The 17,327-nt window shown below is 31.7% G+C and overlaps 1 protein-coding gene across 1 annotated transcript; it reads left to right on the top strand.

The window, feature by feature from the left end:
• The first annotated feature begins 3,143 nt into the window (after positions 1–3,143).
• Positions 3,144–17,183, top strand: LOC110034067 (polyadenylate-binding protein RBP45-like). Its single transcript, XM_020738314.1, has 7 exons — positions 3,144–3,672; positions 3,861–4,335; positions 13,700–13,749; positions 13,832–13,962; positions 15,194–15,290; positions 15,566–15,715; positions 16,922–17,183. The coding sequence occupies exons 1-7, from the start codon at positions 3,274–3,276 to the stop codon at positions 16,922–16,924; spliced, it is 1,305 nt and encodes a 434-aa protein (XP_020593973.1). The 5' UTR covers positions 3,144–3,273; the 3' UTR covers positions 16,925–17,183.
• The last annotated feature ends 144 nt before the right edge of the window (positions 17,184–17,327 follow it).

Genomic DNA, 17,327 nt, shown 5'->3' with positions numbered 1-17,327 from the left:
AATATAAACCTTATTTAATTCCTTATATTAAATAGGGGAACTTGTCGGCCAATACATTGGTTTCGCAGACCAAACGGATGTCATAACTTTCTTTAGTTTATTTGATCGAGCCTCACTCTCAATTCTTGCGTTCATCCTTCGGGATAGATGCATGATTTGAGATGAAGCGCTCTTTCATCTAAACTATGAAAATTATGGGGTCAGTTTGACTTCATCTTTTTCAAAACTAAATTTTTTAAAACGTCCTTCCGAAGCAGGCAACGAGATTTCAATTCCGATGGCCGACAGCTTCTTACGGGCAAACCCCACACCAAAAATAGTGCCGACAATACTTCTAACATTCTTACGACCCAAACGCCTATTCATAGTGAGGATGTTCGTTAATACGTGGCGGAACTTACGACAATTGAAGTGGCTGAAGATGTTCATGAGGAGGAAGATCAACAAAAATCAATCATTGTGTTTGAATATGACCTCCCTGATAAGGATGTTCCAGCACCTTCAGTTGTAGAGTATCCAGTCATAGAGTTTCCTAGCTAAGATCTCATACTAACACACATGGAGCAAGTAATAGATGCATGCTTCAATAAATATAAAGCTAGGTACGTTGATACACTCAATCTTTTTTTGTCTTATGCCTGAGTCTTGTATCGAACTCTAACAAAACCTATTTGTTTCAAATGCATCGATAATATGTTAAATCAAGAGGGTCATAATCATATAAGTCAAAAGTGCATTGAAGCATTTTGAAATAATTATTATTTAGGAACTAAACATGTAGATATATTCACAATTGGAATGGAAAAAAAGAGGTGTCAATCACCCAATTTTGATAGACCCTATCTCTGCGTGTCTCCAACACATTGGGCAAACATCCAATTTCTCATCATTGAATATACACCATTTTAAAACTTATCGAATCATATTACTTGTTTATGCAGATGCACAAACACCATCAATTGAGGGGGATTGCTGTTCATATTACAATTGATACAGTAAATAAAGTATAATTAATTTTAATTACAATAGTTAATAATATGACACAACAAAACACAATTCGAATAGTACAATCACCAGATAAAAGGTACGCCATGTTGCTTAAGGACATCAACAAGAATTTGGAGTTAACTATCATGAAACATTCAGTCCGACGGCTAAGTTTTCAATATTTTACATTCTTATTACAGTTATACTTCATCATCAATGAATCAATCTTCAATTTACAATTTCAATTGTGTTCCTTCATGGTACTCTAAATGAAACAATGTATATAAAGCAACCGTTGAGGTTTCATGACCCGGTTTCGTGACCCTCAGCTTCCAAATCATGTTTGCTTGCTCAAAAAGTCGGTATATGAACTAAAATATGCTCCACGACAATAGTTTACTACATTCTAAGAGTTTTTAATAGCAAATGGATTTTACATAGCAAAGAAGACTCATTTTTTATTCATTTTTCAAGAAGGGGATATTATAATTTTTGTTCTAGCATGCATTGATGGTATCCTTATAAGTGGCAGTAATCCTACAACCATCTCACAACTCACATATCACATGGGGCTTCAATTTCAACTGAAAAATATTGGTTCTATTAGATGTTTTCTGGGTATTGAAGTGCTAAAATAACCACAACATATTTCTTAAGCCAACAAAAGTATGTAAAACAACTCAGCACCATATTTGGAATGAAAAATTGCAAATTTCTTGGTACACCCCAATCAGTTAAATAACTATATCGGTTTCTAAAAGACACTCCATTTTACAATCTTACTTTGTATAGACAATTAACGGGCTTGCTCTAGTACCTTACCGACACAAGACCAGACATTTAATGTGATGTAAACAAGCTACGCCGGTCAATTCACTCCCCAACCATATCCAATTACCAATAATTAACTCACTTGCTGCAATATCTCCAAGGCACAAACCACTTTGGCTTAAAAATCAAAATCAACAATCTCAATCTTCGCACCTTTACCGATGTTGATTGTGTTTGAGATCAATTTGATCAAAAGTCCACCACTAGGATATGTTCATTCCTAGGTGACACTCCCATATCATGGAAGGTTAAGAAATTATCTACGTTTGCAAGATCATATGCGGAGGTTGAGTATTGCGATTTAGCGAATGTCATGACACAGGTGATTGGCTAAAGAGAATATTGGAGGAATTTAACATCAAATCTATACATCCTACCTCAATTCATTGTGATAACATATCCGACATGTCTTTAGCTAACAATCAAATCTTTCATGCCTGAACCCAACATATCGAGATCACGAACCATTAGCTTGCAAGGGGTACCAACGATAACAATAATAAGCCCAATTAAACTTACTTGAGGTCACTGTAATCACACAACTAACTATAAATATTCTAGAATATTAATCTTTTCTATTATTTACCATATATATGTAAAGCATTTGTTGTGTAAATGTATGGGGCAGAAAGCCATCTGCAAAACCCCTATTCCCTTTCTATGTTTTTTGGTTTTTTTCCAGCATTGATATTATAGCTGGTTTATAGAAACATCACGTGAAAGAGACAAAACCTAGCGCGGGAAAGAAACAGAGACTAGCACGAGAAAGAGACGGAGCAAAAAGAACTTGAGATAATCACTGCTCACCGGGCGATAGATGCAAGAGACAAGCAGTGTAACTAAGGGTGGCTAAAATGTAAAAGGTGTGAGTTTAGATGAGTTAATTTGAAATATTTAAAGTTTTGAGTAGCTGGTGGGTAAAAACTTATATTATTATATGATAATTATTGTGATTATAAAATAATAGTTATGACTTTATTTCGGTATTGATTTTAAATTTTTTTTAAATTTTTATTATAAATTGAGGGAATTTGTAAAAAATATTTTGTATAAATTAAAAGTTGTTTGTAAAAAATCATGCATTAAGAGATTAAATTTTTAATTTGATATATTTCTAACGTCAAAATCATATTATTTATAAATTTATAATGCATTTATATTTATATATTTATAATAACAATTTTAAAATTTGAAGTTCAGGATAAAATCATAAACTTCTATTTCTAATGCATAAAATCTCTGGTCAATTACGAGGGCAAAGATGTAATTAGCATATCTTTATCTTAATAAAAAGGTTTTGGAGAATTCTAAACCCTTCCGTCGTGCATACCTTCCCATATTTTATCTTCACCTCCTCTCCTCTCGCCTCTCGCCTCTCGCCTCTCGCTAGGGTTAGGGTTCCTCTGTCCCGGCTTTCGCGCCTTATTCATCCTCTCGATTGTTTCATCAAGCTAGATGCAAGGTGGAGGAATGGTGCCGCAGTCCGTTGCTCTGCATCACATGGAGCCGCAGCACCAGATGGCTCAGCCGTCTCAATATCAAATGCTGCCGCAGCAGGCACCACCGCTCTGGGGAATGGTTCCACCACCTGCGCCTCAACAGCAGTATCCGCCGTCGCAGCAGCTTCCGATGTGGAACCAGCAATTGTCGCAGATCCCTCCGCCGCAGTCCATGCAGCAACCTCAGCAGCAGCAGCAGCATTTTCAAAACCAGTACGGTGCACCCATGGCAATGCCTTCCTCCTTTCCTAGTCATCCAGATTCCTCTGACGAGGTGCGCACGCTCTGGATCGGAGATCTGCAATATTGGATGGAGGAAACGTACATCCATGGTTGCTTCGCTCAATCGGGAGAGGTGGACAATTTCTTTTTGCGCACATCTTCTCGTTTTTTTGTGAATTAACCTAATTGTACATTTTTTTGGGCAAATTATGTTCACTTTATTTTTTTTCTTTGTAAAATGCGTGATAGGCATGTTTTAGGTTTATTATTATTATTAATACTCTCATGTCAATTTTAATTGATAGATGCCTGTTATTACAGGTTATGTCAGTGAAACTCATCAGGAACAGGCAAACCGGCCAGCTGGAAGGCTACGGCTTTATTGAGTTTGCAACAAGAGCTGCAGCGGATCGAGTTCTCCAGACTTACAATGGAACCTTGATGCCTAATTCGGAGCAAGTTTTTAGATTGAATTGGGCATCTGCTGGTGGAAAGCGTGCTGATGATGGTAATGATTATACTATATTTGTTGGAGATCTTTCTGCAGATGTTACTGATTCAATGTTACAAGAGACATTTGGGAGTCATTATCCATCCGTGAAAGGGGCGAAGATTGTTACAGATAGAATCACTGGGCGTTCTAAGGGTTATGGTTTTGTAAGGTTTGGAGATGTGAATGAGCAAACTCGTGCAATGACCGAAATGAATGGAGTGTATTGTTCATCAAGACCCATGAGAATTGGTCCAGCAGCTAGCAAGAAGGCTTCTGATGGACAACAGCAAGATGTCTCTAAAGGTATTGTTTTGATGTGCTTAATTTGTTGTTATTATTATTATTTTTTTAAAATAGTTATTTTTTAGCTTGCTGCTACCTGTTTTCCTCTCCCGGTTGAATTTGCTGCTATGTTATATAATTTTGCAGGAAATCAACACAAATCACCAGTTACTAGCAGAAATAATTGAAAGTCTTTATTTGTAATTTGATGTTTCTATTTATTTCTCGTGCAATCAGCTGAATATTTCTTTTGGGAATGAAAGACTGGAATTCATAGTCTTAGCTTTATTTCCAAGTCTCACTTTTGAAGACTTGTTACACCTCTTCTATTTTTGGCAGAAGTATTTTCGTTTCTACCATTTCCTTTCTGAATACGGGTTATTTAATCTACATTTAAAGAATTAAAACTTATAAAACCTCATGTTGTCTCGAAGCAGGAAGCCAAGAGGCTCTCTTGATAGAGGGCCTGGACTAACCTCAGCTGAGATGACTATCACCCTTAATGCGTGGCCTCGGTTAGGTCAGTTTTATTGATTATGTCATAAATCTACCCAAAGTAATTTTTTATCTAGCGCTCTTTCCTTTTATTTTCTTTTAATTCTTAAGAAAGATTTTTTTCAGCATTCAGCATTCTCTACGGTCTTTAATTGTTCTCCTACTCTTTAGATTAAGAATCATCCAATTTCTTACATTAATTTCTCTGACTTGTCGTAATCTTTATGTTTTTGAGTCTTATAATGTTTCCTTGAATGTTCTATTACATTTCAGATTTCAATGCTTCATCAACTTGTCTTTTTAATATTTTATAAGGGCTGTTTTACTTCTTTATTTTTTTTTATTTCACATGAAGTCATTCCTCTTTTTCTTTTGATTTTCATTTAACGATCAACATTTAAATTCTTCAAAGCATAGCATTTGCATTGTTGGGAATTGTAACTATGTTTTTCCATCTTTCTTCATGCTAAATTTTTTTATTTTCATTGTGTTTCATGTTGCTGCAGCATGAATGGTGTTTTCTTACGGGGATTAAATTTAGGCTGTTTTTGGGGCGGTGGTGTGGTGATTGTGTGGTGCCGCACCGCAACTCTTTCTATTTGGCAAAATTGTGTTTTGCCTGCGTTTTTCAAAATGTTGCCGTTGAAAACTGCATTTTACCACCAAACTTGGCTACTTGTGGTGGCTGCTAAAAAACTGCGGTCTGACTTTTTTTTTTAAAAAAAATACAATAGCCACTGCAACTTTGTATGTGCATTTCATGTACTTGTATGTCGTACATGTCTACATTATTTTGCATGTCATACATGTCTTCATGATTTTGTACGTCGCTATTTCCAGTTCAATTATAAGGAAAAGGACACATGATTAATGATCTAAATTAGGATTAAGGCACAACCGATGATTTCCTTTATATGATTTTGTACGTCGCTATTTCCAGTGCGAATTTTAACTTGCTTCAGCTATGTGTCATTGTCATGCTTGTTCATTTTGCATAGTTATTTAAAAAAAATCATATTCATTCACTCATTTATACCCTTTCTCATCCAAACTACAACTATTGATTATTTCTTTTTGTGTTTCCTTGTGCTATTCAAATGACATCTAATGTTGATCTCCATATGATAAATTCTCATGTTCATTTATTTGTTTATATGTTTGTCTCCATTGTTCATAGCTTCAAACTTTCTTGCTTTTAAAGTATAATGTTGGATTTGCCTTCAACCTCTCATATCTACATTAGATGGAATTTTCATTGTATATTCAGTTTGAAAGTTTCAGAGATCCTTGTGATATACATATGATCTTTTTGAGTATTGATGTGCTCTTATAATAGACATGTTCATAAACCAAAACTTAATTGATGACAAAATTTGACTCTAAAATTTAGATTAGATTATAATCATTATTCTAATCTTCTATAAGAACTTTTCATATGTTTGAATATTAAATTGAAATCATATTAGCTGCAATGGAGGGATAAATTGAGCAATATTTTATTTCTTCTATTAATTAAGCAATCTAACATCACATCCTCTTGATATATTTCCTATTATGATGATAGCTTAAACTCATATTAGCTTTATTTTTAATTCTTTGATTTTTTGACTTGCAAATTCGTATAAATAACCTTATGGAGAGTGTGGAATCGTGTCAACATTTTACCAATATTGTTATTCCAGATTACCATAGAAGGATCTCGACTTATATTGGCCATCTAATGAATTCTACTTGTGCACAGTTAATCAAAATTGATTTTAATTAATATGAGTTATTTTTTGAAAGAGTTTGTCCATTCATTTAGGCAATTTTATTTTTAATATGTAGTCTGCTTTTATTTATTTTTCTTATTTTTTTTATGAAATAGTTATAGGTCTTTTTTAGTATCTCTTAGGACACATAAGAGTAAATGAATAATTTTGTTAATTAGATCTTATTCATCCATTTCATGATTAGTCTTTTTGGAAATAATATTTTTAATTAGATTATTAGATCTTATTTTGAAGTTTTTATTATTTATCTATATGAATCAATTGCAGGATTTGTCCGAGTTGCATGAAATTATACTAAGCAATTGACTTTTTAACTATGTCAGTTCAAAGTTTTTCTAAAGAAGCTTGGAAAATCTAATTGCATTATTCATCACAGTTTATTTTAAACCTTTTGTGTTTGTGTTCTTCAAGGAGTTTGTCCATTCATATTGAGCTATCATGTTTATGTGGTATGCTTTCTTTAAGTATTTTATTATAGCATTATCTGTGGAATAATTGTATGTTTTTATTAGTATTCTATAGTACACATGTTAGTATTTCAACATTTTTATTACTTAAGTCATGTCATATTAGTCATTTACATGATTACCTAATTTCATTGAATTTATTCACACTACGGCAAATATATTATTATTTCAGCATTTTCATTTCCGATCTCATCATATTTGTTATTTGAAATAATAACCTTTTAGTTAAGTCAATTATGAAGTCAATTATAAGTCCTGTGTTAGATGTGATTAAGAGGTATATGATATTTAGTTTTGGTGATTAAATGATTAAATATTTACATCTTCAATGATTTCTTAAATTTTTAATAGATTAAGTACAGGAAAGGTGAGAATCGGCGACGCAATATAAAACTGTTTAATGCCCTAAACTAGTGCTAATAAATTGAACATTTTATGATATTACGGTATTATAAAATTCTTCCATGTATATGATCTTTTCACCTGAACTTGCCACCAATATCTTGGATTCTTCTCTCTGTAATTACATTTTGAATTCATATCTGATAGTCTATTTTATTGTTATTTACATCTTGTTGCAGAAGCAATATTAAATGATGACATTATTCTCATTCTTATTGGTGGATCAAAGTGTCTTTTTTATTATCATGCGATTCTTTATAGGCTATTCTGTAGGAAGTGCAACAATTATGCTCTAATTTTATTTTTAAATATGAGCGCTCAATTTGTTGGAGCAAACCTTTCACAACTAGGCAGGTTTGAATATTGACTTCTTTTTTTAGTTGATTTCATTTTATTGGTTTATTTTATTTTATATTAGTTGTTTTTGGCGTAAATATGATTTATGAAGACAATCCTTATAGAGAATGCATTATGTTCTCCAATTTTTAATTTGGTTGAATTTTCAGTTTGTCTGAATCTGTGAAGCTGTTGGTTTTTTGGGTTACTATGGTAGCTATGCTGTTGTTGGGATTTGAATTCAGTATTCCTCAAATCTTCAACATCGATTCCATGATTTTAGCCTTTGGTTTTTCATCTCTAAGGATTTTTTATGTTTTTTGTTTCCTCTGTGTCTGAGTGCTAGTTTGATGCGGATCTTATTAGTGTGATGCAATTGGCATTTTGTTTATTTTCTGTGGAAGCTCTATAATTCATCTCTTTGTTTTGGAGAGTTTGATTGTTATTTGATGCCTTCTTTTCCTTATTCTGTTTCTATTTTATAAAATTAGTAAGTTGTTTCTTTGGTTGATTAAATATTATCACAGTTTGAGTTTTTAATTGCGACGAGATTTTGATTGTCATTTGGTTTCAATGATTTAAATATATATATATATATATATATATATTTGAGTGATCATTGAATTATCATTTGAAGTGATTTACCACTTTTTGATAGTCATCAAAGAGATGAATTTTTCATTTAAATTAAGACTTTCAACTGATTATTATATATATATATATATTTAAAAGGAAAGGCCGGAGGCTATTATACAAGTCCCGGTTATCCCTCATGTGCCTGGATGAAGCCATATTTTTAAATCTTGTAATTTCTTCTTCTTTGTTCCTTTTGGCATCTTAAAGTTTATGCTCAATTCAGGTCTGGTGCTGGAAGGATACACTTTATTGCGACCTGTTGAAGTTGGATATGACACACGATGGATATGTTGAATGTGCTATATTGTTTTGTGCATGAACACCTACATGTTTACACACAACTTAATGTTTAAAACATTTGTTCATGTTTAGCATATGTATGAATTTTTTACTCGTATGGATATGCAAGGATTTACAAATATATGGTGCTGTTAACTTAAGAACACATCTAGTTGTACAAAATACAGTGATATTGTTGAAGTGACTAAACTAACTGCCATCAGTTTACATGGTTCAGTCGAATTAACAATTATAGAGTCAAGATCCTTTTGAAGTATCTCGGTAGCTTGCTGAGGGGGCAGATTCTTCTCAAGTTGCTTAACTGGGTTTTGTCTGTTTTTTTTTTTTAAGTAAAAGGCTTCGTTGTACCTAATTTTTTCTATGGGAGTTAAAATTTTTTGTCAAAATTGATGCATCTAAAAAGTTTACTTATAGGTATGATTTTCTGTTTCCTTTCTTTCAGTTTTGATTTCTGATGCCCTGATTTCAGTAGAAGTGCAAAATGGTAGCTTCCCATGCCATACATGTAAAATATGTTATGTATCTTGTTTTAGTTATCCATTATCTTTGTACAATTTAGGGTGAATAATTTATTGATTTTTATATCGTCTATTTAATGAATTTTACTCTTGAAATCTGCAGAAGGTCCTTTGAGCATTATTTTTCCAATGTCCATTAGAGGAATCTAAATTTTAATTTATTCCAGTAATTGTGCGGTCCCCGTAAGTGAGAGATCTCACATTGTTACTCCTATTTGACAGGCTTCCAAAATGTCACCCTTTAATGCATCACAGCTCAAAATGATTGTTGTGAGATGTAGGCAAGGGTTCTGATGAGTGTTAATTAATTTTATTGTGATAGTAGTAGGACCTTAGTTGTTTTTTATTCTTATCTTTTGAGCTTTTGTTTTCTCCTTTTTAACCAAAACTTTGTAAGATCTGCTTTATCCACAATCGTTTTCCATATCTTATAAGAAATGGTTCCTAAAGCATTTTTTTATCATCCAAAGAACAACTTCTTCTTTGTTATGTAAAAAATTTAGATTAGTTGTATAATATGGTGCTCCGTAACTTTCAATGAGATGCTGATGGAATTATTGGACTGTGATTATTTGGAGAATAATTATATTATGTTTGTAAGAAGTTAAATGGAAATTGTTAAAAATGTAAAGTTGGAGAGTAATATAATCTATATCATGTGGGGAATGGTACCAAATAGTAATATGATAGGGCTTGTAGATTTGTAGGGCGTATCGAGATGTAAAATAAACTGTTTTGAGGGGAATTGGGTTTTTAGCGGGCTTGAAGTGTTATATGTTGGGCAGATATTCTATAAGTGATTAGTGCCTGGTCATGTTGGATTTGAAGATGGCTTGAATATAATATTTAGAAGAGATGAATGAATTATTATAGCACCTGCATTAGGAGAAGATGATATGTAGTGGTGATAACCATAAGGAACTTGTAGCTCAACAGTCAAAATTGATGAGCATGAGAGGATTATTGTTGAGTTTTGAATAAAAGATAGAATGTGATAAAAGGATCCGTATCTTATTTCACAGGATCATGTATTCTTGTAGAAACGAGCAGACACTAAAAACGAGTGGTGCATTTAGTTGCTTTTAAAAGTGAAATTACAAATTTACTAATAAACTTAGAAGAAAAGAAATATTTTTTTTAAGAAGGTATAAGTTGACCTTGAGAGAAAGCCGAACCACATTTATAATAGTTAGGCAGTTATATCGTAGAGATAAAATAAAAATTGGATGAAATTTAATTGTTAATCTTTAAGAGAGTTATTTAGAGAGGAAAATAAAATCATATTCAACTTGTTGTAATATGTGATAGCTAGCATACCAATACGCTTCAATTGAAGTTTAAGGTGTCTTCAAATAAATTGATCATACAAAGCTTGGTAGTAGAAGTAGTAGATATATAATCTTGTAAGGAAAAATTGTTCTATTAAGGGTAACAATAGTGGATACTATTTGGGTGTATAGTGATTATATGGAGGCTTCTAGTTTTGATGATTTATGGTTTAATTTAAGTGTATAAAAATGAGAAATGAGATGTATCAAGTTTGCTAAAGCAAGATATATGTGATATAAATGCTTTCATGAAGTTAGATGTATTAGAAGTGAAGATATTAAGATGCAATCAATGTTGATGACATGAAGGAGCAATGGAAATACTATTCTGATGTTTATTAAGTGTCTTGTAAGTTAGATTTCTTCAATAAATAAAACAATGAATGTGATTATGAAGTGTATTGTGATGGTTCATAACAAAAATTAAAGTCAATTTAGGTTTGAAGAAGATGCATAGGATAACTTAAAACTAAGAGAATGCTAAATGGTTAGACAACTATTTTGGTGATTGAAGAATATATGATATGTTTGAGATTTGTGTTTATTTTTAGGAAATGATATTAGTGAGTCATATAATGATGTTATGGGAAATTGTAATGGAATATAGTCTTAGGAAAATCATGTTTGCAATCAATTTGGATTAATGGCAGAAAGAACTGTTTTTTTTTTTCTTGCTACAGTGGTTTGCAAAAAATTATGGAGACAAAATAAATGGTATTTGGTATTTTTTGTTGATTTTTTAAATGCTTTTGATTGAGTGCCTTGACAATTGATTTATTTGATATTTTTTGTTGATTTTTTAAATGTTTTTGATTGAGTGCCTTGACAATTGATTTGTTGCTTATTAAGACTGAGGAAAATTATATTTAAGTTTATTAAGAAATGTATGTTGGAGCATTGGTTGACTCTAGTAAAACTAGTTGTTGAGTGAACAAATAGTACTAAATCTCAGGAGTATAATCATAAGTCCATGTTTTTTTGGTTATCGAGGCCCTTACAATCGAATATCCAAGGTGATGTACATAGTGTCAATACAACAACAACAACAACAAAGCCTTACATTTTTCTCCTTTGCGTCCTATTTAGTGTCATATTTTCATTTAGTTCTGGTAAATTAAGATCATTTTTAATACAATAAGCCTAAGTCTTTCTTGGTTTACCTCTGCTTTTCTTAACACAAATCGAATCTAAAACATCTACTCTCCTAACCGGATCATCAGATGGTCGACGTTTAATGTGACCAAACCATCTAAGATGAATTTCTCTAATTTTGTTCGTCACAGGTCACGAATATATTCATTCCGCATTTTGTCTCTAAGTGTAAAGCCACTCATCCACCTAATCATTCTCATCTCGGCAACACTTAACTTATTATTATGCTTCTCTTTTAAAGGCCAACATTCAGCGCCATAGAGCATTGCAGGTCTCACCACCGTCTTATAAAATTTTCCTTTCAGTCCAAGCAGTACTTCTCTATCACACAAAAGGCCCGAAACATTCCTCAACTTCAATCAACCAACTTGAATTCTACTAATAACATCCCAATCTATATCATATATTCGCTTTGGACAACGGACCCAAGATATCTAAATCGTTCACACCTTTTAATAATTTGATCACCCAAAGTCACACTTCTGTCACTAGAGCTATTACTACTAAAATTACATTCCATGTATTCAGTTTTAGTTCTACTTAAATGAAGGCCTTCAAACCTAATGCAAGCGAAAAACTTAATTATCAAACTGTCAACAAAAATGTGTTGAATGCTATATCAATTCAGCAAATATATATTTGGCTTAGTATTAATAGAGTATATTTGATTTAATTTATTGGATTTGAAATTGTTAAATATACTTCAACTTTCTTAGAAGATCAAGTGATTTACAGATTTGATTGGGAGATGTAATTTTACTAATGCACTTGGAATTTTAGGTCTTTTAAATTTACTTTGGATAAATTATGGATTTGTGAATTTAATAAAGAAAAAAAAAGTTTGGATGCCAATTTTTTTTAATAGAGTTAAATTCTAGGGTTGCAAGTAAGAGGATTTGTTCATTTAATGGATTTAAATTAGATATATAAAGACCGGCCCTTGTAAATTTAATTTTGATAAATTATGGATTTGTGAATTTCAAAATAGTATGGATGTCAATTTTTTAAGTGAGTTAAATTCTCGGGTTGCAAGCAAGAGGATCAGTTGATTTAATAGATTTATATTGGATTTACAATGACCAGGTTTAAGAATTCTTACTACACTTGATAGGAATGGACGAAAATGTGGATTCACGAGGTCCACTTGAAATATTTGAGATAAAATCAATAATGATGATGCAATCTAAGGATATACCTTCAATGGGTTGTTTCTGATGCAAGTATGATTTTGTATGTTTGTAAATTTACACGATATATCATGTGTAAATTATAAAAATATGTTGGGATGCTAATATGTTAATCGGACTTAAATTCTGAAATTTTGTTGTTGCAACTAAGTGGATAATATTAGTTAACAAAATTTACGAACTCTATATTTATGACTTTTGACAACACCCAAATGAAATTGTTAATTCATAAGGACAACTTCAAATATTTGGGATATATCTAATGATGATGATGTTCTTAGATTCATTTTGTTGCCTTGTCTTTATGAAAGTGGTCAGTGATCTCATCATCAATTCTTGCTTAATTAGTGTTATCACTATAGCCATATTTGGTGTGAGCAAACCTGGCCCTCATTATTATAGATAGAGGTTAATTACTCTTCATGAGATTATTGATAGTTAGATACTGTTACTACCAAAGATTTTTAAAAATATATTTTTACTGCGGCTTCCTTTGTCTTACTTTTTCTGTCTTTCTAAATAAAATAATTTTGTGATTTTTTTTTTGTCAATGTTTTGACTTGGGAAATATTTTCCGCCAACATATTTGATAGGAGGATTAATTTTAATAAACACGGCAGACTACTACTGCTTTCAAAATGTTTTTGCTACTCTTGATTGTCCTCAATACGTTTTGGTGGATTTTATCTTCTTTATGGATAAAAGATTAGTGACGACTCTATATTAAATAAGTTGTATGATATGTTCATGTTATTTTGGTTTAGAAATCATTAATAATCCTTAAATTTGCAGCTTCCTTCCAAAATGTACAAGCATCAGAAAGTGACCCAAACAATACTACCGTGCGTACTCAATTCTTTACGTATTTACCCTTTCAAAGAAGATGGTTTTCAATGTATGCTAACAAGTTTTTCATGAGTTCAGATATTTGTGGGTGGCTTGGATCCAAATGTTTCAGAAGACATGCTGAGACAGGTTTTTAGCCCATATGGTGAACTGGATCATGTAAAGATACCTATTGGAAAACGTTGCGGCTTTGTCCAGTTTATTAGCAGGTCACTATTTCAAATTCCCAGCAATTATATTTTGGCGCATTTAAGTACATACCACCCAATTCCTATGTATTTACATATCTCCTCGTTAAAAATTGGGTAATATGAGGCGCGCCTCAACACTTTTTACAAAAAAAATTACAATGAGGTATGCCTCACCTGGACCGAGTCATGTTTCAAGGCACGAGCCGCCTCAAAAAACATCTCAATTTTTTTAGGCTATTCATAATTTTATTAAACAATTCTAAAAGTATTATCAATATTCCTCATTTATTAACATTCAAACATCATAAACTAAATAACAAGAAATAAGAGGAAAAATGTATCCATAAAATTTTATGAAATAGAAATTTCAATTATGAACATATAAATTTATTTTAATTAATTTATTTATTGATGATTATTCGTTAATAAATAGAAAATAAGTAGGATTAAGGGTAATAAGGAATGTGATAATATAGATACGACGAAAGATAAGATGCAAGATAAACAATTCTTTATGTTGATGATTCTGATGAAAATAAGTTAGACGATGAGGGTAAAGGGGACTTTTAAAATTTAAAATTTAAATGTTGATAATTTGTTATATTCTTTTTTAAGTGGGGAGTAGTACGAGTGTGAGGGAAATATTAATGTTGAACTTATTTTGATTTTTATGCTTTGATATTTTAGTATTTTTTTTAATATCTCATCTTATTGTGGTAGTTTAATATTTGTATAACTCGTCTTATTTCATAATTTGATATTAGTATACTAACGTGTTATTTCTTCTTTTACTTAATTAATTACTTCTTAGTTAAAATGTTGTTAAATTACTTTTGAGTGTGTTAATAATGTAGAATATTAATATTTTCTTTTTTACTAACTTTATAGTTTATAATAAAATATTAATTAATTTACACAATTCTTCAAATTTGAGACATACGCCTTAAAATGCCTTTAGGCTTACGTTTCGTCTCACCAATAAAAAAAGCCTCAATATCAATTGCGCAATATTAAACATTGCTGTCATATCTAGCACCTAAACTTTATTTTTTACATTTACACCACCTAAATATTTCGTATCACATAAAAATACCACCATTTTAAATTTTAAAAAGGGAAATACATTTAGGTAAGATGGTGGATACATAAAAATACATATGAATTGAGTGACATGCATATAAATATTTTTTATATCTCTTCATAATTAGGTGACTTTTCTTTCTTTTTTTCTTTTGCGAATGCTATCCAGGGCTTGTGCAGAGGAAGCTTTACTGATGCTACAAGGAACCCAGCTGGGAGGGTTAAAGATCAGGCTTTCTTGGGGCCGTAATGCTGCAAACAAGCAGGTATAAATTGTTATTCAGCTTATCTTCTTTCAAAAAAGTTGTTTAAAAGCTGTTTTATAAAAAAGCAGCTTTTAAAGCCAACTAAAAATGACGATCCAAAATAACTACAAAACAGTGTTCTATAAGAAGCATTTTTAAGAAAGTATTACAGCCAACGGACTTATAATTAAAAAAAACTGCTTTCACTAAAACTGAAAGCATTTTAAAAGCTTTTCCAAGTAACTTCTGCTGTTTAATGATGGAGCTAAAATCTCATACTGTTATACTCTTTACAGTCTCAGCAGCAGGACGGTAATCAGTGGAATGGTGGCTACTATGGCTTTGGTCAAGGCTATGAAGCATATGGATATGGTCAAGCTCCTCAAGATCCCAACATGTATGCTTATGGAGCCTATCCTGGATATGGAAACTTTCAGCAACAACAGGTACAACTAATTTATATTTTGTCAATTGGGAAAAAAACCATACATACCACCCAGTTCCTATGTATTTACTTATCTAACACCTAATCCCAACTTTCTACATTTATACCACATAATTCCTATGTATTTACTTATCTAACAGCTAAGCGGAAGTTTTTACATTTATTCCACTCAAATCTTTCATATCACACTGACATTACCACTTTTAAAAGTGATGTACACCTTTTCATGAATAGGTAAGTTGACATATATGTAACAATTGAACTTCATGTGTTTGAAATGTAAATGCATAGAAATTGAGTGTTATGTATGTAAATCTTCCAAAAATTGATCAATTTAGTAATGTATGTCAAGTCCTAATTTAGTACCATACCAAGATTTCCTAATCTTTGATTTACATACATTCCACACAACTTATGTATTTACATATCTAACACCTAAGAATACATATCTGCGCGCGCGCGTGTGTTATTTTTAACATCATATCAAAAATACTTTGTGTTAAATGTCGGTCATTTGAGGATCCGGTTAGGAGAGTAGATATTTAAGATTTGACTTATGTTAAGAAAGATATATGTTGACCTAAAAGGACTTGGGCATATTTATAAAAAATGATCTTAATCTATTAGAATTGAATGACAATGTGACACTCAATAGGATGCAATGGAGAAAAAGGATTGATTTAGCCAACCCCACTTACTGGGATTTGGCTTGTTGTTTTTGTTGTTGTAGTATAAAAAATACTACTAATGCTAACTTTATAAAATGAAATAAATATTCTCATGCATAAGCTTCAATGTGATTCTGAAAATGAAGTGTCATATAAGCATTTACATACATACCACTCAGTTCCTATTTATTTACATATCTAACACCCAAATTTTAATTTCTACATTTATGCCATCAGAATCTTTCATAGCACAGCAAAAATGCCACCATTTTAAAAAGTGAAATAAACTTTTTCGTGCATAGGTAAGGTGATATGCGTATAAAAATTGATGCTTAGATGTTAAATATGTGAATACATAAGCTGTGTGGTTTGTATGTAAAATTCTGCAAGATGTTAAATATGTGAATACATACATTGTGTGGTATGTATGTAAAATTCTGCAGTTAAATTCACATAGATGTTAAATATGTGAATACATAAGCATTGTGTGGTATGTATGTAAAATTCTGCAGTTAACCAATGTATATTCGTCTTTGCAGTAAACGTCACTGGACTGCAGCGCTCGATTTGCAGATTTACCTTTTGGGAAGCATTTGAGTCTATGGACTTGAAAATAGTGGACATTGTATTGTTGCCGTTGTTGGATAGCTTAATGTTTGATGTGATAAATTGTGTTTTGCTGCATCAAATGCTCTTTTGTTTTTCTCTAGCATGCGTTGGTGGGAAGAGATTCGTCCATAACTTATGTTGCTTTGTGTTGTTTGTATAATGGGTTTAGGGATTGAAGGAATTGGATCATTATTGGGTCTGGGTTGATTTTTTTTGCTTTGCTTTATGCAGTTTTTTTTTTTTTAATCTCATTTTATATAAATTTGATGGAAGATTTACATACATACCACTCATTTACTATGTATACGCACATATATCACCAAGGCTTTGATTTTT

Source organism: Phalaenopsis equestris, unplaced genomic scaffold, assembly GCF_001263595.1.
Source record: "Phalaenopsis equestris unplaced genomic scaffold, ASM126359v1 Scaffold001343, whole genome shotgun sequence".
Lineage (NCBI taxonomy): Eukaryota > Viridiplantae > Streptophyta > Magnoliopsida > Asparagales > Orchidaceae > Phalaenopsis > Phalaenopsis equestris.
The sequence above is the reverse complement of the archived record's forward strand: the minus strand, read 5'-3'. Positions and strand labels throughout refer to the sequence as shown.

Excerpts from the sequence above, each read along its gene's own strand:
- LOC110034067 (XM_020738314.1), top strand. The coding sequence starts at position 3,274 with ATGCAAGGTGGAGGAATGGTGCCGCAGTCCGTTGCTCTGCATCACATG. Across the intron at positions 13,750-13,831 it reads GTGACCCAAACAATACTACC|ATATTTGTGGGTGGCTTGGA; the intron begins GTGCGTACTCAA and ends TCATGAGTTCAG. Across the intron at positions 15,291-15,565 it reads GTAATGCTGCAAACAAGCAG|TCTCAGCAGCAGGACGGTAA; the intron begins GTATAAATTGTT and ends TACTCTTTACAG.